Source organism: Brachionichthys hirsutus, chromosome 14 (assembly GCF_040956055.1).
Source record: "Brachionichthys hirsutus isolate HB-005 chromosome 14, CSIRO-AGI_Bhir_v1, whole genome shotgun sequence".
Lineage (NCBI taxonomy): Eukaryota > Metazoa > Chordata > Actinopteri > Lophiiformes > Brachionichthyidae > Brachionichthys > Brachionichthys hirsutus.
This window is the reverse complement of record NC_090910.1, coordinates 12,303,898-12,326,874: the sequence shown is the minus strand read 5'-3', so window position 1 is coordinate 12,326,874 and position 22,977 is coordinate 12,303,898. Positions and strand designations below refer to the sequence as shown.

The following is a 22,977-nucleotide window of genomic DNA, read 5'->3' as shown; positions in this document are numbered from 1 at the left end:
CTCACAATGTTCATAATAGTTGATTAATGATGGCACAACCTGTTTTGGAAGGAAGCAGGATACTTTGTGTTTTTCTTTCACATGTCTCTATTGTTACCGAGTCGGCGTGCGTCGTCGTAGAGACGTAAAACACTCGATCATTATAGTTTCCATTTAGTAACCGGATGCTTTTTACCTATTTGATCTTAGATCGTGATAACAATAATCAAAATGACTGCTTTGGTAGTTCGCGTGTTAAAAGAAATGTGCAGTCTGAAAAGTTATGAAAAGAAAATACTTTATTTAACAAAGCAGCAATATTTAAACACAAGCACTTACTTTCACTCTTTCCCTTTGAATCTCTCTTTTTTTTTTATATAATGAACTCAATTTTATCTCAAAGCCAATTTTGTTTTGGGATTTAACATAAAAAAAGAAAAGAAAAATCCAACAAGAAAAACAGAAAAAAGTGAGAAGGAACAACGTTGGACGAACAACAAACGATAAATTACATTCTTAAATTGAATCATCTGATTTCATGTGCTGTGACGGTATAAATAAATCGATGGATCTAAATTAAATAGCCTACAGAGAGTTAGAGCTGCTACGAAACGGGAGCTCGCCAGGATGAGAAGCGGCGACGGTTCCAAAACTAACACACAGTGCGTCAAAAATGAATTTGGTGGCAACGCTGGCCGTCTGGTCCCTTTTTACCCTTTAAACCTGTAGCGATGTTTTTAAAGGAGCAGTTCACCCAAAAGACCACGTCTCTTCAATAAAAGAACTGCTCCTTTAAAAAAGGAAAACTATCCGAGACAACCTGTAAACAAACGAGGGGAAGTTGCTCTTTACGCTCCCGTCGCCGAAGTCTTTGGAAAACCCGCCACATTCCCGGTTCCTGCAGCCGTCCGGTCTCTATTTTCAGTCTGTCCATCAACAAAGAGTCCTCGACGCACCTGGTTGATGACGGCCACAGGTGAAGGTGCTGCTGGATGCTTTTAGCATGAATAGATCGTTATTACCACGTTATTACCACGTCAGTAGAAACGGGAAGACTGTGCTGCCAGGTTTGGATGTAAAGGGAAGTCTTCTGCATTGAAAGGGTTTCCAGCACCGCAGACTAGCTTCATGCTAGCTGGCATTCCCAGATCGAATGTTGGTTGGTCGAGAGTTCGTAAACGGCGAGAGAGGTGCTCCATGCCCCCCCCCCCCCCCCGGGCTTTTAGCGGTTTGGGTGCAGGGCTGGGAGCTACTGCCTTTTGTGGGTTTCGATGCAAAGGACAATGTACTGGTTGGAACAGCTCCGCGTCTGCTGGCCCAGGAGCAGACCCGAGGTCAGACTCGACGACTGGCCCATGAGGGACATGTGGTCCGCTCGCCACGTCTCACAGTGTCTGTCCACCACCCGGTGCCCTCTGCTGGTGGAGCCATGCCAGATGCTCTTCTGGGGCCTGAAGGACGGAGGACAGAGACGCTTTTTAGTGACCTTTATGGACGAGCAAACAAGCCGAACACAAGACCAGGACGGAATTACTGACCAGAAGGGGTCGGCTAAGACATCCCGCCCATCGAAGGAGTAGATGGGTAGCCTGGAACTGATCGGGCCTCCGTCTCCCCTGAAAATGGACTGCCAGTTCCTGAACATCACATCGCCCTAAGAGAAGACAAACGCGGGTCAGAAGTCGCCAGGCTTTCTGGAGTCGGAGTTTCTAGTAGCAGACGACGACCCACCCTGAGGTTAGTGACTGGCACAGTCTCCCTGAATCCAGGATAGACCACATGGACCAGGTCCTGCCTGGCGGAGGACATGAAGGCGCGGTAGTTGGACGCCAAGCCCATCGCTTTGGCCTGTTCGTAGCACATCCGGTCCGCCGTGTTGAGCCCCGTCAAGTCCCCGGAGTGGGGCTGGTTCAAGGCCACCAGGTTGAGCTGGAGGTCCAGGAAGCAGCAGGAAGCAGCAGGAAGCAGCAGGAAGCAGCAGGAAGCAGCAAGAAGCAGCAGGAAGCAGCAGAAAGCAGCAGGAAGCAGCAAGAAGCAGCAGGAAGCAACAGGAAGCAGCAGGAAGCAGCAGGAAGCAGCAAGAAGCAGCAGGAAGCAGCAAGAAGCAGCAGGAAGCAGCAGGAAGCAGTAGGAAGCAGCAGGAAGCAACAGGAAGCAGCAGGAGGAAGCAGCAAGAAGCAACAGGAAGCAACAGGAAGCAGGAGGAAGCAGCAGGAAGCAACAGGAAGCAGCAGGAGGAAGCAGCAAGAAGCAACAGGAAGCAGCAGGAGGAAGCAGCAGGAAGCAGCAAGAAGCAACAGGAAGCAGCAGGAGGAAGCAGCAGGAAGCAGCAGGAAGCAGCAGGAAGCAACAGGAAGCAGCAGGAGGAAGCAGCAGGAAGCAGCAGGAAGCAGCAGGAAGCAGCAAGAAGCAGCAGGAAGCAGCAGGAAGCAGCAAGAAGCAGCAGGAAGCAGCAGGAAGCAACAGGAAGCAGCAGGAAGCAGCAGGAAGCAACAGGAAGCAGCAGGAAGCAGTAGGAAGCAGCAGGAAGCAACAGGAAGCAGCAGGAGGAAGCAGCAAGAAGCAACAGGAAGCAACAGGAAGCAGCAGGAAGCAACAGGAAGCAACAGGAAGCAGCAGGAAGCAACAGGAAGCAGCAGGAAGCAACAGGAAGCAGCAGGAGGAAGCAGCAAGAAGCAACAGGAAGCAGCAGGAAGCAGCAGGAAGCAACAGGAAGCAGCAGGAGGAAGCAGCAGGAAGCAGCAGGAAGCAACAGGAAGCAGCAGGAAGCAGCAGGAAGCAGCAGGAAGCAACCGGAAGCAGCAGGAAGCAACAGGAAGCAGCAAGAAGCAACAGGAAGCAGCAGGAAGCAGCAGGAAGCAACAGGAAGCAGCAGGAAGCAGCAGGAAGCAGCAGGAAGCAGCAGGTCTCAGGCCCGTTCAACCACAAACCAAATGAAGCAGCTAAAAGGCGTTTATGAAAGCAGTCGGCGTCCTCACCCTCTGATGAACTGAATACAGCCTTTCCATCGTGTCTCCCCTCATCTGGGATGCGGCGCGAGGCTGAATTAAATATTCCAGTCATGAATTATGCAGACGCAGTACAACAATCCACAAAAGCGTATTTTTACCTCGTCTTGTGGGATAATGTTGCTGGAGAGGGAGATCAGGCCGCCGAGCTGTGGAGAAGCAACACGCTGCGTTAAATAGACTCGATATTAAATTACACTGAAACCCGAAACGTCCAGAACCGTTTGTTTGTTTGTTTGTTTGTTTGTTTGTTTGCTGCATAAAACACACGCGGACGCCGGCAGCATCAAAGCTAACCGTTAAAGCCGTCGCTTCGCCGAGCACGAAACGATCCGGGCAATAAACAGGAAAGCAATTACATGGCTGTTGCACCGTTTCACTCGCGACATCGATTCGGCTTCGACCGACGTACAGATCATTTTAAAAGGGGGGGGGATTTATAGCCGCTGGAAGGGAATAGAGGTGACATTAATGTGCGACGTTTCAAAACGCGGCGCGTTCGGGTCGGAGGCGTTCCACGATGGGGTCCGGGGTTCAGAGAGGTTCTCCGACGGTACCTGGATCTGTTTCCACCCCTGGGGCACCTTGAGGAAGAGACTTCCTGTTTCCGTGACGTACGTCAGGGTTCCTTCGGCATCCCTGGCGGTCTGTTGCATCATACCGGCGCGGGTGGAGAACATCCTCAGCTGGACACCAGGGCAGGAGGAAGACTCCGGTGAGCGGTATTCTTCACGTGCCGGTGCTTTACTTGTGTTTGTTACTACTACTCACTGATGCTGCGTTTCCAGGGCGCCCGGGGGGCCCAGCAGGACCAGGGGGGCCGGAGACCGTCAGCGCTGCCGAGGCAAAGATCAGAAACCTGTTGAAGCTCGTCGGCTACAAAGACGATTTGTTTCTGTGCTATTACTGTAATCGTACCTGGGCCATATCTTGAGGGGGACACAGGGGGTCCTGGAGGACCCGGTGGCCCAGGAGGGCCGACCGGGCCTGCTCTGCCGTAGCCTGGGACCCCTGCCGATCCTGGCACCCCGGGGTGCCCTGATGGACCAATCACTGACTCTCCTTTGGGTCCCTGGAACGCACCGTTTATGAAAGGCTCTGACTCTACACACAGGTGTATCCATGGAAACAGGACTCACCACGAGTCCCGGCCTTCCAGGGATACCTGGTCGGCCTGGCAACCCTGCCTCCCCCTTGTCTCCCTTCTGTCCTTTTAAGCCCTGGTCGCCTCTCGCCCCCTGTGAACAGGTGACAGGTGACGCATGAGTCGCCACATGAAGGCAGGATTTAGGAAATGAAAGCAGGTCTGACGCTCACCCCGCCCGCTCTGGGAAGGAACGTGTCTGGAACAGGAAGCAGAGGAGAAAACGCATCAAAAATACAATTCAAATATACAAATATTCTATAAGCCCCCCCCCCCCCCAAGCAGAATAATAAAAAACAACCGTTCAAACGATATCAGAGCTTTAAATCCGCTCATTAAAATGCATTCTCAGTTATTAAACATGAAGCTGCCGTTATCTCACACGGTGGCGCCGGCATCCCAGGAAGGCCTCGCTCCCCCCTCGCCCCCCTCTCCCCCTTCTCCCCCGTCTGACAGTTACCTTGAACACAAACAACAACAACAACAAATGCATCCATTCCTTCTGAATCGCTGCCACCGTGAGGAGAACGGTCCTGCGAGTCGCCAAAAATAACAATGATGCAGCGTCTCAAAATAAATATTGGGTTAGTATCTCAAAAATAATAACAATAAGTTTGATCTAATTAGCAAATAATGACTTGACTCATTTATTTAGAAACTCAAAATAATGAGTTATTTGTTGCTTCCTGATAAAAGGGAAATCACCGTTATTCTTACATTTTAAAAAGTTCTTTTTTTTGTACCGATTGATTTGGTTTAAATTTAAATGATTGGACACAAATGGATACTTTATCATATAAAATTAAACGAGCAAACCTACCAAATGCGATGGTTCCGTTGGGGTTGAGCTGGAATAATAACACAAACACTAACATCAGGCGGCGATGACGAATCTCACGTGACTTAAAGTGGTTCTCTCAGAATGAGAGAGTCTAAATGACATGCAGATGTTCCGTGGATGTGCTTTTGGGAGTACCTCGTTGTTCTGGCACCGAACCCTCATCTTTCCAGACTGGACATGCAGCATGCAGGAATATTTTAGAACCGCAGTGGAGCAGCTCTGGGCGATAAAAGGTTAGCTAGTACCGGCGGTTAGCACCAGTGTTAGACAGAGAAACATGCATGTCATCTGCATACAGAGGCGAAATCACGGGGCTCTGTAAAGCAGACTGAATGGAAGAGTTTGGGATTAAGATGGTCAGTGTTCAGCTCCGTGTCTTATAGAGGTGATTTAGAATAGAGCTGAAGAAGGTTACTTCATCATCACTTACAGGCATCTTGCAGTGGGGTCTGGGAGGGATGGGGAACACCATCTTCAGAAAAGCAAGGAGAGAGGACATGAGCACAGGAAGGCCACCGAATCATTAAAATTCAGTGTAAAATTCAGTGTGTAAACGTATGCGTGCGCTTACTCCTCTGGGGTAGTTATATATTGCTGGACGGCCCGGCGGCCCAGGACGACCAGGAGGACCCTAAAGGGAGCAGAAGAGGAAAAGTAAAAGTTGCTATTAATGCTATTTAACCAGTAGACGATTGCTGACTCTGAACCAGGATCTTCTCACCGGCTGGCCCAAGGAGTCCCCTCCCTCTCCTTTTGGTCCCATCGGGCCTGGACGACCCTACATCATCCAAAAGCATTTGAGTTATATTCAGTAGAAGGGACCTCAAACTAACGCGAACAGAACCGTAAGAGCAAGTAACCAAGTTCTTACAGGCGTTCCAGGAAAACCGAATTCTCCTTTGGGTCCTGGCGGTCCCCTCGGCCCCTGTTTGGAACAAAGTGCCAGAACTTGAGCGGAGTCCCAGGAAACGTTTTTATACCGGCGCTTTAAATGAATTTAGTGATTCTGCTCACTTGCATTCCAGCAGGTCCCTCGACGCCTTCATCACCCTGCAAGGGACGAAACATTTGGTGATTAACCGATCGTCCCTGGTCAGAAAGATCAATACAAATGTATTGGATTTTGTAAACCCAAATACAACCTTGGCTCCCTTTGGTCCCGCTTGGGCTGACATCATGGTTCCATGTGGTGCGATAGCGAACCCCGGCTCCCCCCTTTCACCCTTGAAACAAACCAAACACAAAGATTGACCGACTTCCGCCTCACGAGTCTCAGCAGAATCATCAGCCGCCACCACCACCGCTACACACTATCATGTTTAGGTCTCATACAAACTTCATCCTCTTACTTTCAGTCCTGGAGGTCCTTGAACTCCTGGTAACCCAACATCACCTTTCGGTCCCTGCAAACATTTAGGAAAGAAAAATGTTCCAAGTAAAGCAGGTTTTATCATGCTAATAAAACAAAGGGAATATCATTGTTCTGAGATTGAGTTATTGATCCGTTACTCACAGCAGGTCTCTGAGCTTCAAAGATCCCTGAGAGGTTGAAGATAGCGTCGGTGTCGTTGAGGAGAAGCTAAAGAGAAAAAGTGACGCGAGTATAAACAATCACTCCCTCAACATCTCCACGTTTGCTAATAGCTTTGTCTCGATTGTCCAGGTACTACTCACATCCTGGAGGTTTATAATAGTTCCCGGTGGTCCAGGTGGTCCTGGGGGGCCAGGTAGACTGACCCCATCCTGTCCAGACTCTCCCTAAAAGAGCGGGTTTGGCATTATACCCAGTAAGTGATGACACAGAACTCTTAATGTAAAGCTCAGTGTCACGTATCCAAACATCCTCACCTTTTGTCCCGGATCACCTTTGGTCCCGTTTGAACCCTGAAGATGACACATCAAGAGAAAAGTTACCTGGAATCCTTTCACGGATGGGTATGGTTCTTTACCATCCACCAGAAAATTTGGGCACGGCACCGCGGATTATTGCATTACAAGTCAATCTGACCTTTGACCCTTCTTGTCCATCCAGTCCGGGAAACCCAGGCGTTCCTGTGGTGCCTAGTTCCCCCTGCAGAGACCAAGAGCAGCCATCATTCAGCTTTACCGATGCTAACAGTGACCTTTCGAGGATTCTGGATGGTGAAACAGCCGACTCACCTTTGGACCCGGCTTCCCCGGGAGGCCGTTCAAACCAACGTCACCCTATTACAGGAAAGACAGACAACTCAAAAGAACAGCATATTTTTGTATTTGTTTCCTGTGTGCGTGTCTTAATGTGAACCCCACAGGCCCAACTCTGACCTTTTACTTTAAATCAAGTACTTTTGTAGTGATATTTGTATATTATATTTTACAATCTTGCAGATATCTTACCTTTGGTCCTGGGAGTCCAGGGATTCCCGGAGGACCCTGGGTAACGAAAGGTAGACAAGGTTAAGATGGTAACATTACCCTGTTGTCTTCATTCTAACACTCATTTCAGGTGTACCTGTGGTCCTTTGGGGAGAGCAGCTCCAAACCCAGCCAGCATCCCAGATCCTTCCAAGTCCTAAATTCACAAAATGAAATCTGTGACGATAAAATTGCATCTTAAAATGTACTTTTTCAATATCTTGTTGAATACATAACATGTTGTGTTTTTAAGTTATGCAATATCATCTGGAGGTATTTGTTCTCCATCAGCTGCCAACGTTTTTGTCAGGTGTCCTAGGTGTGGTCTGTGAGGAACGCCAGATTATGATTGTAACCAGGCAAGAATGTAACTGATACTTTCTCTTCAAGGTGGTGTCATAAAAACAACGTAAAATCATTCTTGTAGTTGATTTGAAATCTTTTTTTGAAGCTCCATTGACTGCAATGTTACAGAATATTTCAAAGTGATCCAGAATCCAGGATCTCTTCTGGATCAGTACCAACATTTAATCATCTGTTCCTGGAAACATTCCCAACATTTCCTGAAAATGTAATCAAGATCCGTCTGTAACAAACTCCGGTGATTACATAACCTCGGCGGGGGTAACTAAGTAATCTGGTACCTCAAAGTCTAATGCAAAGTTTCTTCCAGGGGGTCCTGGGGGTCCAGGAGGGCCAGTTTGACCCACGGAACCAGGTCGCCCTTCGGGGCCCTCTGAGCCTGGTAGGCCTGGAAACCCTGGAGGACCCTGATCTCCCTACAGAGATGTGATGCAGAGATCATTTAGGGGGGGGGGGGGGGGGGGGTAAAGGGTGAGGAGGTGTGAATGCAGATATGGAGGGTTTTTCTTACCTTGTGTCCCGGCTGCCCGCTTAGACCCGGCTGTCCCTGTTCAACATAGAAAACGGCCCCTCATAAACTGCAGTTAGTGACTTCCTGTTCAGCTATTGGACTTGTTTACACAGAAGCCCCTTAGCTTTATTAGCCCATGGGGTCACATTGCTAGGAGCCGGGTGATTTACATAGTGATTTAGCATGTGCATAATTATTTCTGCTAGCGAAATGCTAAGAGGCCGGCTCAAGGGAAATCAGAGGGAGGTGGGGCGGTCACACGGGCAGGAGACGCCTGATTGGTGGGCCGCACCTTCAGATGAGCTATAATAACTCACGCTGAATAAAACGGAATATTTAAAAGTATTATTAAAAGTAATTCTGAAAAGATCAGATTTTAAAGAGGCACTCGAGCACGCCTCACCACGTCTCCTTTCTCCCCCGCTGGTCCTGGATCGCCATCTTTCCCATCAACTCCCTGCGAGAGTGACGACACATTAATGTAAATGTACAACAGTGGATGCTAGGTGCAAGCTAACGAGGGTAAACTGGTTAAAAGGCAGTGCATTCACACCATTAGTAAAAACTAAATCCAAAGCCATTCCCCCCAACAGCTCCATCCATGTTTTATAGCTCTAACAGAGGTTCAGCTAACATGCTGCTACTTTCTGATTGACTGCCTGGCGAGTGCAAATAAATCTAAATAAAAACTCACACGTGTCTCTCACCCAGTATGCTCATACATCCATTAATTGTGTGCAGCAAGCAATGAATGAACATGGATGTTTGGATAAAGTTGGGGGAAATCATGTGTTTTAGGCCCCTCGGATCTGATGGGGCCACATGTTAATACCTGACCAGACCAAGAACCAGACCCAGAACCACTAAACCACTCCTCAATCACCTGAAAACAGAAGCTAGGTCAGCAATGGAACTGTGGTCCCTGTGATGGCCAGCTAGCAAATTAACTCACATTTGCAGATGATACGATTCTTTATCTATATAAAAATCGTTATGAAATCTGTCATTAACACCTGTTATTTTCAGCGTTTGTTAAAAGAACTGCTAGTAATATGAGGAACTATGTCCTTCTTGTCTAAGGAGGAGTAGAATTTGTCTGAATTTCGCTTTCGGCAATAAACTTACAGGTAGTCCAGGTTCAGCTGGCGTTCCGTCCTTCCCATCTTTCCCAGGGGTTCCAGGTGGTCCTGAAAATATGTGCTGAGATGGGATTCCTGGGGGGCCTGGCTGTCCTGGCTGACCAGGAGGCCCTGGAGGCCCCTGGAGAAATAAGGTTTCAGAAAGAGACATTGTGGAAACCCTTCAACCCTGAATTGGAGGTCACAAACTGAGAAAGACCACCCACCCGGATTATCTCCGTATCACTGTCAAAGTCATCAAATCCTGAACCCTCCTGGTGAAAACACATTATTTAGTTTGTTACACACCAGTTAGAGAAAGAATGAACAAATAAGCCAACAAAATAAAAGCACAGGCTGAAGAATAGAGTCTTATCGATCACTGATTACCAATCGCTGAAGCTAAACGCTAAGAGCGGAATCCACATTAAGATTTACCGCAGTAGCAGAATATAAAAACTAACCAGAAATATGGAAGAGTTTCTGGGTCGACCTGGAGGTCCAGGACGGCCTGGAGGGCCTGGTGCTCCAGCGCCAGTATCACCCTTAATGGAACATCGAGTGTGCATACATGTGATGATTAATAAATGATTACACATCAGCTAAAACTATTTTTGACCACATTCAAGGTTGTTTCTTACCCTTTCTCCCTTGGGACCAGGCTCTCCCTTCAGTCCTGGGAATCCTGGAATCCCAGTGGATCCCTGGGAAGAAGAAAACAGTGCTTATGTAACCCCAGCCCACTTCAGCCGGGGACATGACTTAAACAAGTAGCAATGATGGGATGTTATTTAGTCATTAATGCCTTCAGGTTGGTTTACAGATCTCTAAATGAACACCCCGATGTTGAAAATGGTACATTCCTGAATCCCCCCCCCCCCGCCGGGACTCTCCAACAACAATGAAACCAAAAATCTACAAAACAGGAGACTTTACTTACTGGGTCGCCAGTTCCACCTTTGGTTCCCTGTAGGAGAGACAAAAATAGAAAAGCAATCCGTCATTTTATGTCCGAGCCTGCAGGAACGACCCAAACAGAACAGGTTCTGAATATCTCTTCTGAAGTTCTGCAGAAAAGCACCGGCGTTTAAAAGAAGAGTGATCAAAACGAAGCACAGACAACACTCACGGGCGGTCCAGGTGTTCCTGGATGTCCCTGCGGTCCCTGCGGACCTCGAGGTCCCGGCTGGCCGCCCTCCCCGTCCCCTGAGGCCGGTCCCGGAGGGCCGTGAGGACCGGGTGGACCTGGGTCTCCTCGCTCTCCCTTTGGTCCTGGAAAAACCTGGAACGACTGACAATATAGCAAGCAGACGGAGAGATGTCGGAATGTGAAGCTCCAGGTTTGTGGATTTAGATTTATCATGATGAGATGATGACGGAACTTAATTTGTGGATTAACTGAATCTGAATTAACTGAGTCTTTACTCACGGTGTCGAGTGAATCTGGAGTTGCTCTCAGAAGGGCCTCAACTGTAACCAAGAATAAATGAAACTTTATTTAAAGGAGCTGTGAAGACAGAAAGACCTGAAGGGCTGCTTCCCCGTGAAAGGAAACGATGCCACCGCCACCTGCTGGGCCTTTGTGGTATTACACCACCGGGCATGTCGCAGCGCCAAACCCAAATCTAAAATGTTTTGTTCTTCACCTCTGACGGTGCTCAATTCCACCTCCTGTCCAGACGCCTCCTCTACCTCTACATCTTCATCATCATAATCGATGTTGTCGTGGGGCGACCTCTCAGTGGGTGGAGCTCGGACCGGAGCGCTGTAGGCGGGGTCCAAATCTGGGAAGGGCTTTAAACAAAACAAAAGTCTACAGGTTTTATTTTGTTTCAATATTAAAAAAAAGTCTTTATGAAAAAAAATTCTGTGGGACAAAGAGAAATCAATATCTAAAAGTCTATCAATAACGTTATATCCAGTATGTGTGTGTGTGTGTGTGTGTGTGTGTGCGCGCGCCCACACCATGGTGTACTCCCTCTCCTCCACGATCTTCTTCACTTCGTCTGTTCCCTCCATGTCTTCATAAGCGTCATCGCCGCTTCCATACCCGGAGGCCTGAGGGGACGAGACAGACAGAAGAGGACGATGAGGGGGGAGGAAATGAACCCAGTCTGGTAAGAATCTGATAGAACGTAAAGAGAATACCAACAAAACAACTGAAGTCACTACAAAAAGTGTTGCACGGGTCATAGACCAATACAATCAATCAGACACCCGATCGATCTAATTTACAGCCACAATAATGGCCTGTCTGATGCTGGCTCCGCCCCTCCACCAAGCTTCCAGGAAATCAGTTTAACGTTTGCTAAATAACCAAAATATATATTCTGGATCCCTCCTTTTAAACGGATCAGCACCAGAATTTAAATGCCAACGACTCCCTGTAGTTTCTACATTTTGCCGAACCCATGGCGACTTGTCATGGAAGTGACTGCATCCCTGAAGGCTTTCACACGGAAGCTTCTTATGGGTTTTACTGATGCTGCCAGTCTGAAAGGAATCCATCCTTTATGGATCCGGCTGCCACGCTGAAAGAAGGCACTTCCTGAAATGTGTATTTCCTGTAGTACACGCCTCCCGCCACTAGAGGGCGGCACGTGTGTGCGTTTCAGCCAGCAGAGGCGGACTTCTGGGCCTTTCTGGTGAAGGACACTCACATAAGGATCATCCTCCTCGCACTGGTCATCCGGGGCCGTGGGATCGGACTTCAGCACCAGCTGCTGGATGGAGCCCTGGAGGAAGAGGAGGAAGAGGAGGGAGAGGAAGGCTCGGCGTTATCTGGTGTCGCTAGATTGCACAGAAGCACATTGACATTTTACTCTTCAGCTGCTCTTGTGAAGGCGTGTCCAAACTGCCTGCCAGAAAGTAACACATCAAACATTAACTGTTCCACATTTTGTGTTTTAGGAAATCAAATCATCGCCAGAGTTCAAGTATAAATGTTAAGAGTCACTAACGTGTCATACAGACGTTCCTGGAACAGCCGGTGGACATTATGTCTTCCACTGTCTTCTGACGCTCAGACACTTTGTGGTTAGTTGTGGCTTTTTTGACGATGTAGCGCCGATGAAACAAATTCACCACATCGTCATCGAGAGGATCGAAGGCAAACCTCCATCCCGAGACGTTTGGCGTCGAAATCAGTCATCGAAAAGTATTAAAGAAGACTTTCAGAGCTCTGGAAACGTCGATACGGATACGCCTCCTTCCTGGATCGACTTTTACCGATGTCCGAGTTTAACGCAATTAGCTGCATTTTACCTGCCCAGATGCCTCTCATCTAGGATGTTATGCTAGCCAGCGTTAGCTAGTATAGCACCTCAGCAGAGACTAAATCGGAGCCCCCCCCCCCCCCCCCCCCTCCTCTTATTTCGACCAGATTTGAGCCGGGCTCGTTGGACCAACACCTGTTTCTAATGGAACGGGAACGGGCTATGAAATTCAATGTTGGTGAGGGAGATTGGGTGGATTGAATTTGGGCGGCAACCAAATCAGAGACAGCTGTTTGTACAGTAAATAAAACATGGGAAATAAACAAGGAACGCTCCGTGCAAACGTTGCCGTGTCTCCCCGGCATCGGGGGGGGGGGGGAAGCGAGCCCCGACAACGACATGGATGAACGGTTTATGTCTAAATTATGATTTAAGAATATCAACGCTGGAGGGGGAGAAAGACGCCAGCACGTGTGAGTGACATTCTGAGGTCATTTTAATCCTTTTATTTACATTCCATTCTCGACCTTCATCAGGCCTTCTTTATTACCCGAGGATTCGGAGGACCATTCCGAGGATTCGGGCTTCTTTTCGTCGTTCAGTCAAAATGTTTGGGTTCTTTTTCCTCCGCGCTGCCATCTTTATTTAGTGACTGGATTTATTCCCTCATTAACTTTATGGACTTGTTGTTTTTGCATGCCTTTTAGGGAACTATAATGACCCCAAACAAACGTTTCCCTGTTTCAGCAAACGGACGGAAAGCAGGAAACGAGTGAAAACATCACGGCGGCGACGCGTCTCTAACGTGAACGCACCGCCGCGGCTCCCTGGATGGAGGCGACCGCCGGAGCGGCCAATCCAAACACTGAGCAGCTGCAAACGGACCGTCACTGCCGGTTGGACAGGGGAGGCGAGGTGAGGAAAGGGTGAGGAGAGGGGGAGGAGAGGGGGAGGAGAGGATGAGGAGCTTTTACAGGGCCTCTGGGTGATGTCATACAGCAAACACTGGAGGTTTAGAACTCCTGGAAGCCACAACGAGCCTCTCCTTAAAGGCGTGAGTCAGCACTGACGTTCGCTCTGATTGGCCGGCAGCCGTCCGAGCCTGCGAATCAGGACAGTTTCCACCGCTGCATCTAGTCTGGTCGCCTGGGAACGTCTTCATAAATCCTACGTTGAAAAGTAGCCCCTTATAGGTGGAGTCTAGAGACCTCAAGGAAAGGACGACGCTCCCCGCGTTCCAGAGCGACGTCACAAAGGACAGAACGAGTCCGTGATGCTAAACTTAAGTGCTTCTGCTCTGAGCCCAGAGCGGCTGATGAACCAGGCCGAACTGAAGAACTCTGAATCGACACATTCTTCCGGGATCTCTTTGAAACGCATTCTTCCGGGATCTCTTTGAAACGCATTCTTCCGGGATCTCTTTGAAACGCTCCCCAGATTCCCCCAATAAAACCTTAATGGCAGGAAAAATATCTGCTTGGCTCTTAGAACCATCCCGACTTGGAAAGTCTTTGTTGCTTTTTGCCCGTCGCATGAACTTGAGTAAATCAGGAGAGGATCGAGGATGGAACGCACCGTTGAAGAGTCCTAGCTGTTAATCATAGGGTCAAAGGTCGAGGATATTCCCAGTTTAGGTGTCGGCCACGCGTCTAAACGACTCCGGTCTTCAGCCATCGTCATGCTGGCTGTTAAACAAGCTCTTGGACGTGTCTTCTGGAGATATCGAAGCCCGCCACACTGCCAGATACGCCGTTCAAAGTGGACCCGTCTCCTTTCAAACAGGACCGGTTTTTGGTCTGAGCCTCGGAGATCGGCTGCATCCAGATGTAAATCCCACACAGCTTGTCGTTTACGAGCTCTCGCAGGATAACGCGGCGCTCATAAACGCATGCGGTCATTCGTTCCTCCTGCGGCGGTCGTAAAGCTGCCAACAATAACTATTGTGTTCGTGTCTCACATGCAAAATAGGAAACCCTCCAAACGCCACGTTTGTTTTTGCAAATAGAAGCGGCATGTGATGTTGGCTGTCAACCCAAAGATCCAAGCCCGCCTCCATTCAGGCCTGACAGCGGTCCAGGAGATGATGATGCAGCCACGGAGCCACGACCGCACAACAAATCAATTCCGTCCCAGGCCGACTCACCACAAATGGGGGTAGGCCCGTACCCCCAGCGTTCCCTACGAAGATCCCCGAGCTGGCCTCGAATGTCAGAGGCTGGGGGCTCCTGCTGAAGGCGACCCGGTGGTATTCCTCACAGTCCATGTAGAGACGCACCTGCGTGACGAGGACACCGATCAATAACAGCAAACATTCAACAAAAAGAGCATCTGCTCAATTCATGAATACAATTACATCAGAAATGAATTGTGAAGTGTTACGAGGCGATCCTGAGCCAAAGCAGCACCGCCTTACTGCCTCTAGTGGCCAAAACCGACATTGCACAGCTTTAAAATTTACACCAAGTTCATGTTGACTGCTACACAAATACTTGATCGGCGGAGCATCGTTAGCCAATCATCGGGGACCGGGATAGACCCACCTCTGCGCCCTGAACAGTCAGGGTAAACCGCGCCCATCTCCCCGTCAGGTCTCCCATTTTGAAGGAAGCTGCTTCCTGGGTCCCGCCTCTTGTTCCTGGGTCGGTGTAGTACAAGATGACTCTCTGGGAACCATCCTCTACCTCGGACAACGCTACACCCAATTGCACAATCTTGCAAAGAAGAAGAGAAGAAGAAGTCAGGAGATGCCGGATAAACGTGGCAGAAACGGTGCGGTTATTTACGTCCGCTACCTTTTGGTAGGCGTTTGTGATTGCGAACAGCACGCCGCCACGCCGAGTGGTTGGTTTAGCTGTAACCGTGACAGCGAAGTCGTAGTAGAAAGGGTCGGGGATGAATGACTTTGTGAGGCGGCCCACGTTGGCATCCGGTCCGAAGCTGTAGGCCGGGTAGCCTTCAAAACCCGTCACGAAGGAAACGGAGGGAGGGAGGGGGACGCCGATTAACTCCGTCAGGTCCAGGTCTCCCTGAGAACCGCGGTCTGGAAACATACGGGAGGAAGTCAGGAAAACATCACAGAATGAATCGCTGTCCTGCAAATGTCTCCAGAGACACACAACAAGTCGTCCGTTTTATGTCATTGAGATAAATGGCTGCACTGTGACTTGTGACCTGTTAATGACAGGTGATGTCATCCTATCCGAACAAAGCCGTGACCAACACCGACAAGTATTTCTGACACCTTTATATTTGTATATCTGCACTTGCCTTCCTTCAGTTTTCCCGTTTCAGATGAAACAATATGCTGATGATACTGCGCTTTAAGTGGTGGATTACCTCGTTGACTTTAGCTTTATAGCAATAAACCCAGGAGTGGGTTTGAGGACAAACATGTTATCCTTGAAATTAAAACACTCCACATTGAAAAATAAATCATTTCCAGTGATGCTTTAAGGGTATTTTTGTCTCTCCAGACAAACCTGGACATTTACGTCCTCTTAGATTTGCACGAGGTTGGGAAAAAGGGGTCACCTGTCATTGAGTTATTCCAAGTGTCTGAATGCATCACCCATGCCAGACAGATGCCCCGCCCACCCCACAGCGCTTGGTGAATGCCCACCTACCACAGCAGTTCTCTCTAGACGCACTCAGTCCACACCTGGTTCTCCTTAGCGGGACGACCCACTAAGGGAACAATCGTCTGTTCTTCCGGAGCCAATGGGCAGCGGGGCATAAAGGCCGGGCATCTGGAAGCCATTAGGCTGGACTAAAGCCCGCGTGCTGCACAGTGGCAGCTCCTGGAAATCAGCCTTCCTCTGTGCAGAGAGGCTGAGCGCCGGACAAGAAGCACGCCTCCGTCTCCATGCATTCATTGGACGGACACCTCTCTCTTTGTTGGACCCACCGGTCATTTTGCACGCCACACTTTGGGCTTTCAAGCTTTTATTAACTCGGTACACCCTAAAGTAAATCAGAAAACAATGTGCAAGAGCATCATCTCCTCTGTGAAGACGGATCTGCCCCGCGAGGACACCAGTGTCCCGTCTTTACCGAGCGTGGCACGGCAGACCGCTTGCCTCGTTCACACCAAAATGTGAGGAAGTGTTACGTAATTGATCTGAGGAAGCCCCGTTTGGGTGTGAAAAACCTCGGCTTGTTGAGGACAGAGTTCAAACGGAGAGACAAAGAGGTGAATTCGGCTTTTCTGGGCTTTCTGTGCGACTCTTACACGGCGGCCTGTGAGATCGGATTCAATCGGATTGGTAAAACGGTCTTTTAAAGTAAATATAGTTATCTTATCTTTCAGGCGGTGTAGTCGAACTCAGCAAGAACAAACCCGTAGTAATATCCGGCCTGTCGCTCCGATCGCTCCGTCTTCTCCCAGAAAATGACTTCACCGTTTCAGCAGATGTTCGTCCACATGGGTCAAATGACTTAATGGTAAATGGTCTCCATGGTAACTAAAGACATATTGTCTTCGCTGGAGTTCTCATGATGCAACAGGAACACGCAGATGCTGCCCTGAATCAGCGCTTGGCTTTGCGTCGCGTGCGTCTTCCTGCGTTGGCGAGCGATCAATGTCCAAATTAAGGACAGGACCGTCAAGGCGTCCAATGAAAGCACGCGAGGCTGCCACGGGATTAAATCATCGGGCCTGGTTGGGTGGACTCCTCCTGGGACGAGGAGGACGTGTCAAACAACTGGCCGGAAATGTTTGAGGAGAGCAGTTTAATCACAGCACAGTTCAAAAGGCTGACCTGCTGGACGGAGACATACCGGATGTCACCACTAGGGGGTGCACATCACCCAGCGGCAGCACCCGTTGAGCCCCCAGAGACCTCAACCCGAGACCTCAACCTCATGATTTGTCTTCTAAAGTTTAACACAAGAATACAGGACATTAGTTTCCTGCGACTTGAGCAAAGATGGCGGCAGCTACGTTTCAGGTCAAAATGGGAGGCGTTAACGCAAGATGTTCCAGCGAATGTTCGGACCTGGTGGGCTTTTCATATGAGCTCTTGAAGACGTCTCGTGGCGATGAGCTAATCGGCTAACCCAGGATTCCTGCTACCTAGCCGCATGACGCTAGCGCTCGGCACAGATCTGAGAAATTCCAGTATGAGATTTAAATGCTTTAAATTCAAAACAAGGCTTTTGTGATGGTGAACAGCGACTTCCTTTTAGAGAGGCTTTAAAGTAGATAAGAAAATAACATTCCTGCCAGCGCAACATCTGCAAAGAACGATGCGATCAGTTATAGCTAAAACCAAACCAGACCCGGCGACGATAAATACAATCAAGCTGGGTTTAATATGAGACTAAAAAAGGGGGAAAGTCCGCTGATATTATCTTTAATAAAACACAAGAGTGCTAAAACGAGTCCTCTGGAGCATCGCTGGGGGTTTTGGATGCATCTCAAGGATCCGCTGCTCCATTCGGGTCTGATTCAAACAGGCATCTGGTTCTACTACGGGTGGAAGAGAAGTAAAAGTGGAAGGCTTCAGAACGAGAGAAAGAAAGGCGTGCCTTCATAAAGACATCACTGAGGGACCGATCGATTATCTATAACATCAGATACTCGTGAACTCGTGCACAAAATTAAAGTGGAAATTATTTACTTATTTATTTACTTGTGGAGCTTTCTGGAGATGAAATCATCTGTAGCCTAATTAGCATGGACAGGCTAGCAGAAACGCTGCAGCTCTGCGTTTGGCGTGAAGGCCGAGGTGTGAAGGGTTAATAGCTCTTCATCAGAACCAGAACTGTCCACATGTGGAGCTGCAACTTGTGTTTATTTGCACTTTAAGCCTGAATCACAGCAGAGGATGCTACAACGGCGTCCTTCATGCGCCCGGAAAGGCAAACAGACACCCGGAGCTCCCGTTTCTGAAGGTCCCTCAGAGGTCGGCTGCGACCGCTCCAAAAAAAAACGCTCCGGAAAGACTTCCGTTTATACCCAAAAGGCCGAGAAGAGCAAGAAGAGCAGCGCCGAGCGTCACACAGCGAAGTTCAAACGGTTTGCGCCGGAGAGGAAGAGGAGTATAGAGGAAGGACATTTATAAGGAAAAATAACACGAGCTAACGCTCCAATAGCCTCGTAGCGGGACAAGAACGCAACACGGCCGAACTTCCCATGAAATCGAAACGGCTTTCACAGCGACTTAAATTCCAGCTGCCTCTGAGATGAACCAGCTGGTCGACGGGAACACGAATAAGATGCTTCGAACCTCGCCGTCCCCGCAGCTGGACCGGCGCCGAGCTCACTCCCACCCGGAGCCGAGCTCACTCCCACCCGGAACCGAGCTCACTCCCACCCGGAGCCGAGCTCACTCCCACCCGGAGCCGAGCTCATTCCCACCCGGAGCCGAGCTCATTCCCACCCGGAGCCGAGCTCATTCCCACTCGGAACCGAGCTCATTCCCACCCGGTTCCGAGCTCACTCCCACCCGGAGCCGAGCTCATTCCCACCCGGAGCCGAGCTCATTCCCACCCGGAGCCGAGCTCATTCCCACCCGGAGCCGAGCTCATTCCCACTCGGAGCCGAGCTCACTCCCACCCGGAGCCGAGCTCACTCCCACCCGGAGCCGAGCTCATTCCCACTCGTAGGAAAGGTAGGAAAAGGTGAATAGACTCTTTATTCTGCCATTAAATGTAATTATTAACTCACTAATTTCCAACGTGTCGCTCATCAAACGACGCAAACAACAAATCCGTCCAATGAGAACGAAGCGGCTCCTTTTCACCTGCTGCGATTCGTCAGCCGCTGCCCCGACTTTAAGCAGAAACAGCAGAGCCCGACGGGCCCGAGCGCATCTCGGAGCGGAACCCGCCCAGTCCGATCTGCCAACTGGTGCTCCAGCGAATGAGGTAGTGCACGCCGTCTGATCGATGCCAGCTGCACGCCGAAAGCCAAACGCGACTCCCAGATGTGAGGAGGAGACCATCTCGGCGGTTTGGTGACCTCAGCTCTGGATGACCAGTCGGGTCTCCTCGTACCCCATGACCCTGCAGAACCCTTTGCTAACCCTAACCCTGTCCACACCGTGGAGTCTTCTGTCTAACGCCGACACCGGGTCGGAACCGGGTCTGAGCCCAGTGCATTCTTGCTCTTCATCCAACGTTCACCTCGGCGGGTCGAGCTGCCCGGTCCCGCAGACGACCGTCCTCCTTGACGTACGATAATGGCTGCAGTGGAAACGTTGGCCGGAAATACACACGCTTCTACGGAAACACACGGAGATCCAGTTCGTCTTCGAGGGAACTACGCGCTGAAGGTTTGAGTCTCTAGAAGCCCAAAGACAGAAACGGAGTTAAAATATATATATTTACTCCTTTTAAAACATGTAGCCTTTAAGCTAACATCGTTTTAGCTTGGTAATGTCAGGTCAAATAAATCCGGGGTCTCAGGGTTCTGCCAATCGAACATTTTCGGTTTTGGTTGTTTTCTTCCATCCATCTGTTTTCTTGTTGTTAGTTCAAAGATTCAGAAACGCTTTTTATTTTGCCAACTTTCCAGCAGCAGGGGGCGAGCCGATGACCGGGTTTCCATTAAAGGGTGAACCGTTCCGAGTGAGCACAACGGATTTAACGACAATTCAACACCAACAAAGGGAACTCATCTTCAGCTTGTTTCTGTTTCAGTCTCTGAAGCCGGCATTGTGGCCGCAAGACAAGCGAGACAAAATCAGCAGAAGTGAGAAAGGAACTCCGTCGACGTGTTTAAAAGACCTCGTTTGAAACTCTTCTTCTGATTGGTCGAGTGAATTAAACCAAAGCTGGAGGAGAGACAGAATAAAACGATGCGCCGCCTCGGCCAAATGTTTCTGAAGCAATTACCCGTCAAGTAAATTACAGCCGGAGGAGGCGGGTGGTTCGAGCGTTTGTCCACGGGGGGGTCAGAGGTCACTGGGCTCAGTGCAAACCTCAAGCTGTGTTTAACCAGCTGTAGAAACTGCACTCTGACCAAAGTGTGAGAGGAATGGAAGGCCGGCCAAGAAGCCCGCCTGTTTCTGTCCGTCTCGGGGTCCAGACTCCAGACGGAGCGAAGACCGTCTTACGTCCCAGAAACAGGAAACTAAACAAAGACGAGGGCCGAGGGTTGCCATGTTTGTGTATCACGTATCTACTAGCTTCATCACGTCCGCTGAGGTAAAAACACCCGATTACTAGCCGTCACACCTTGCGCATTAGCTTGAAAGATAAACCTCTTCGTTGTGCAGCGACGAACATCCTGCTACTCGGCGTGAGCGCCGTGATTTACAGTCGCTGCCGATGTAAACCGACCCCGAGGGAAACGTCGAGACTCCGCCGAAGATGAATGTCTGTTTTCAGTTCTGGGTGTAAAGCTTCCAGATTTAAACACCGGCCCCCGTCCTCGCCAACACGCAGAGATCGCACATAGCCGTTAGCGTTAGCCTCAACAAGTACCTGCTGGCACCCTGACAGTCTCTGATCCGGACACGTTTCCACATCCAGGACATAAAGTTAAAGCGTGACGGCCTCCTCTTCATCAAAACAGATGATCGGGAGAAGCTCGTGAAACAGAAAACCAGCGAAGCTTCAGTTTTTGCAGATGCTACGAGATGAATCTACTGACTCCGTTTCATTGTCAGCCTTTTGTTTGACGTTTGAACAAGCTGTTCTGGGACACTTCAGACTCTCAACGACTCCACAAGGCTCTTCTTTTTAGTCCTCGTACTTCTTCTTGCTTGGTTTGGCCGGCCTTTGAGCACCGCTTCCTACGACGTGTGTGGCTACAAGTTAGGGTTGGGCGGCGCTAATTTGAGTCCACGACATCCTTCAGGGGATGATAAGTCATATTTTGCTGCCTGACGGACATGGAAGTCTCGTTTCTGAAACCACAACCCTTTCCCGCCGTCGGCTGGGTAGACCACAGTTACAGGCTGGAGAGACACCCTGTTATCTTCCACTTCAGAGCTCCGGGGTTACGCAACAAGCCAAGACTCCGACCAAAATATTAACGACGCTCCGCCTCCCCGATCCGGACCGTTACATCTGCGTCGTGGTGGAAACTCAACGGGAACGCCTCGCTGCTACTCGGCGGACTTCGTCGGGATGCGGAGACGGTATATATATATATATATATACACCCCCCCCCCATGTAACCCGAAGCACACAGGTGACCCCCAGCTGGGCCAGCTCAACCGCCTTTGTTGCTCTTGAACAAATTCACAAGAACAAACTATGGCTCCTAGTTTAGAACCTGGTTCTGCTTTAATTTGGAATTAAACTGCCCGATTTGATCAGGATTAAAACCTAATTTTCTTTGTGACGAGGCTTCGCAAGAGGGTCAACAATCAGAACCGCATCTCTGGCAGCTTCAGCGCTTTGTGGGTCCAGACTCCAGCACATCCTAACCACGGCCATATGAAACAAATGTGATTCACGAGGAGCGCGCCGCTTCAAACGGAGCGCCAAACACATGAGGGAGCCCGTGGACAGATGTTTCACGTCACTGCTGTGACCACGCGGAGCTGAGGTTGTGTTTGCAGCCTTCTGTAATCCAGCAGCAGATTATTATGGCAAATATGCATCATTTATACCCCATCCAGCGGAAGCCATCGCTAACGTTAGCTCGGCTTCAGCCATTCCGTGTAAACCGGGCGGTAAAGTGAGCGCGATCGTTACGTCAGGCACAATAAACGTAAATCACGTTTCCCACCACCGAGGGTTATTCTGCACGAGCTAACCCAACGAGAGGCTAGCAGCCGGAACAGCGGCTGGAAGCTAACCGCAAACCGAGGTGTTTATTTCCTGCAGGTCCTTCCAGAGTAAATAAACACGACTCGGCGTTCACAGAGCCGCAGAAGAAAGGAAGAGATGGACGGACCCATGAAACCAGGGGCAGGAAAAAGGATCAGGATCAGGAAATGAGCTGGAAGAAGAGAAATCCCGTTCGTGGTGGGATTTTACAAAACAACTACCGTAAGCCGCATGTACGACCCGGAGAACCGAGTCGTGTTCTAGAGCCACCCGTGACCTCACGGACTCTCAGATGCGTCCCTCGCCGTGTGACGGGGCGAAGCCTCGCTCTCCGTGACCTCACAGCCGAACAGACGCCGGCTTGTTCCCACTCCGTGTTTCTGCCCCCGACAGGCTCTTTCCACACTGTTGGAAATTCCATGTTTTCACACGTTGGACTTCTGAGGCGCTAAAACCAGGAAGCGAGCGGCTCCTGGAAAAACAAACGAATGATGTTTTGATCCACATCTAATCCCTTCTCACCATCTATAACGACGTATGAAACGTCCTCATTGGACACAGGTCGCACTGGGGCTCGGTCCAAACCCGGTCCGTCCGGGTCGGCGACTACTGCAGGCCTCGTCGTGTAAATGCAACCAGGTCAAAGGTCAAAGTGGCCAGAGACGCCAAAACCACTAATCA

General features: G+C 49.7%; 1 protein-coding gene across 1 annotated transcript; it reads right to left on the bottom strand.

Annotated features, from left to right (window-relative positions):
* Positions 1-1,228: 1,228 nt before the first annotated feature.
* Positions 1,229-19,574, bottom strand: LOC137904126 (collagen alpha-1(XV) chain-like). Its single transcript, XM_068748289.1, has 45 exons — positions 19,570-19,574; positions 15,366-15,675; positions 15,114-15,284; positions 14,717-14,848; positions 12,019-12,093; positions 11,324-11,416; positions 11,005-11,152; positions 10,788-10,828; positions 10,488-10,649; positions 10,400-10,417; positions 10,299-10,325; positions 10,000-10,062; positions 9,823-9,903; positions 9,586-9,633; positions 9,366-9,500; positions 9,073-9,123; positions 8,644-8,697; positions 8,241-8,276; positions 8,011-8,145; positions 7,464-7,523; positions 7,349-7,384; positions 7,133-7,177; positions 6,981-7,043; positions 6,821-6,856; positions 6,647-6,730; positions 6,485-6,551; positions 6,322-6,383; positions 6,115-6,195; positions 5,987-6,022; positions 5,844-5,897; positions 5,694-5,750; positions 5,544-5,603; positions 5,403-5,444; positions 4,952-4,979; positions 4,514-4,591; positions 4,305-4,330; positions 4,127-4,225; positions 3,906-4,059; positions 3,759-3,823; positions 3,545-3,673; positions 3,089-3,136; positions 2,958-3,020; positions 1,711-1,908; positions 1,518-1,633; positions 1,229-1,430 (listed from the first exon to the last, which is right to left on the bottom strand). The coding sequence occupies exons 1-45, from the start codon at positions 19,572-19,574 to the stop codon at positions 1,229-1,231; spliced, it is 3,774 nt and encodes a 1,257-aa protein (XP_068604390.1).
* Between the last annotated feature and the right edge of the window lie 3,403 nt (positions 19,575-22,977).

Excerpts from the sequence above, each read along its gene's own strand:
- LOC137904126 (XM_068748289.1), bottom strand. Across the intron at positions 7,524-8,010 it reads ACTTTGCATTAGACTTTGAG|GACTTGGAAGGATCTGGGAT; the intron begins GTACCAGATTAC and ends TTGTGAATTTAG. Across the intron at positions 4,980-5,402 it reads GACCCCACTGCAAGATGCCT|CTCAACCCCAACGGAACCAT; the intron begins GTAAGTGATGAT and ends TTATTATTCCAG.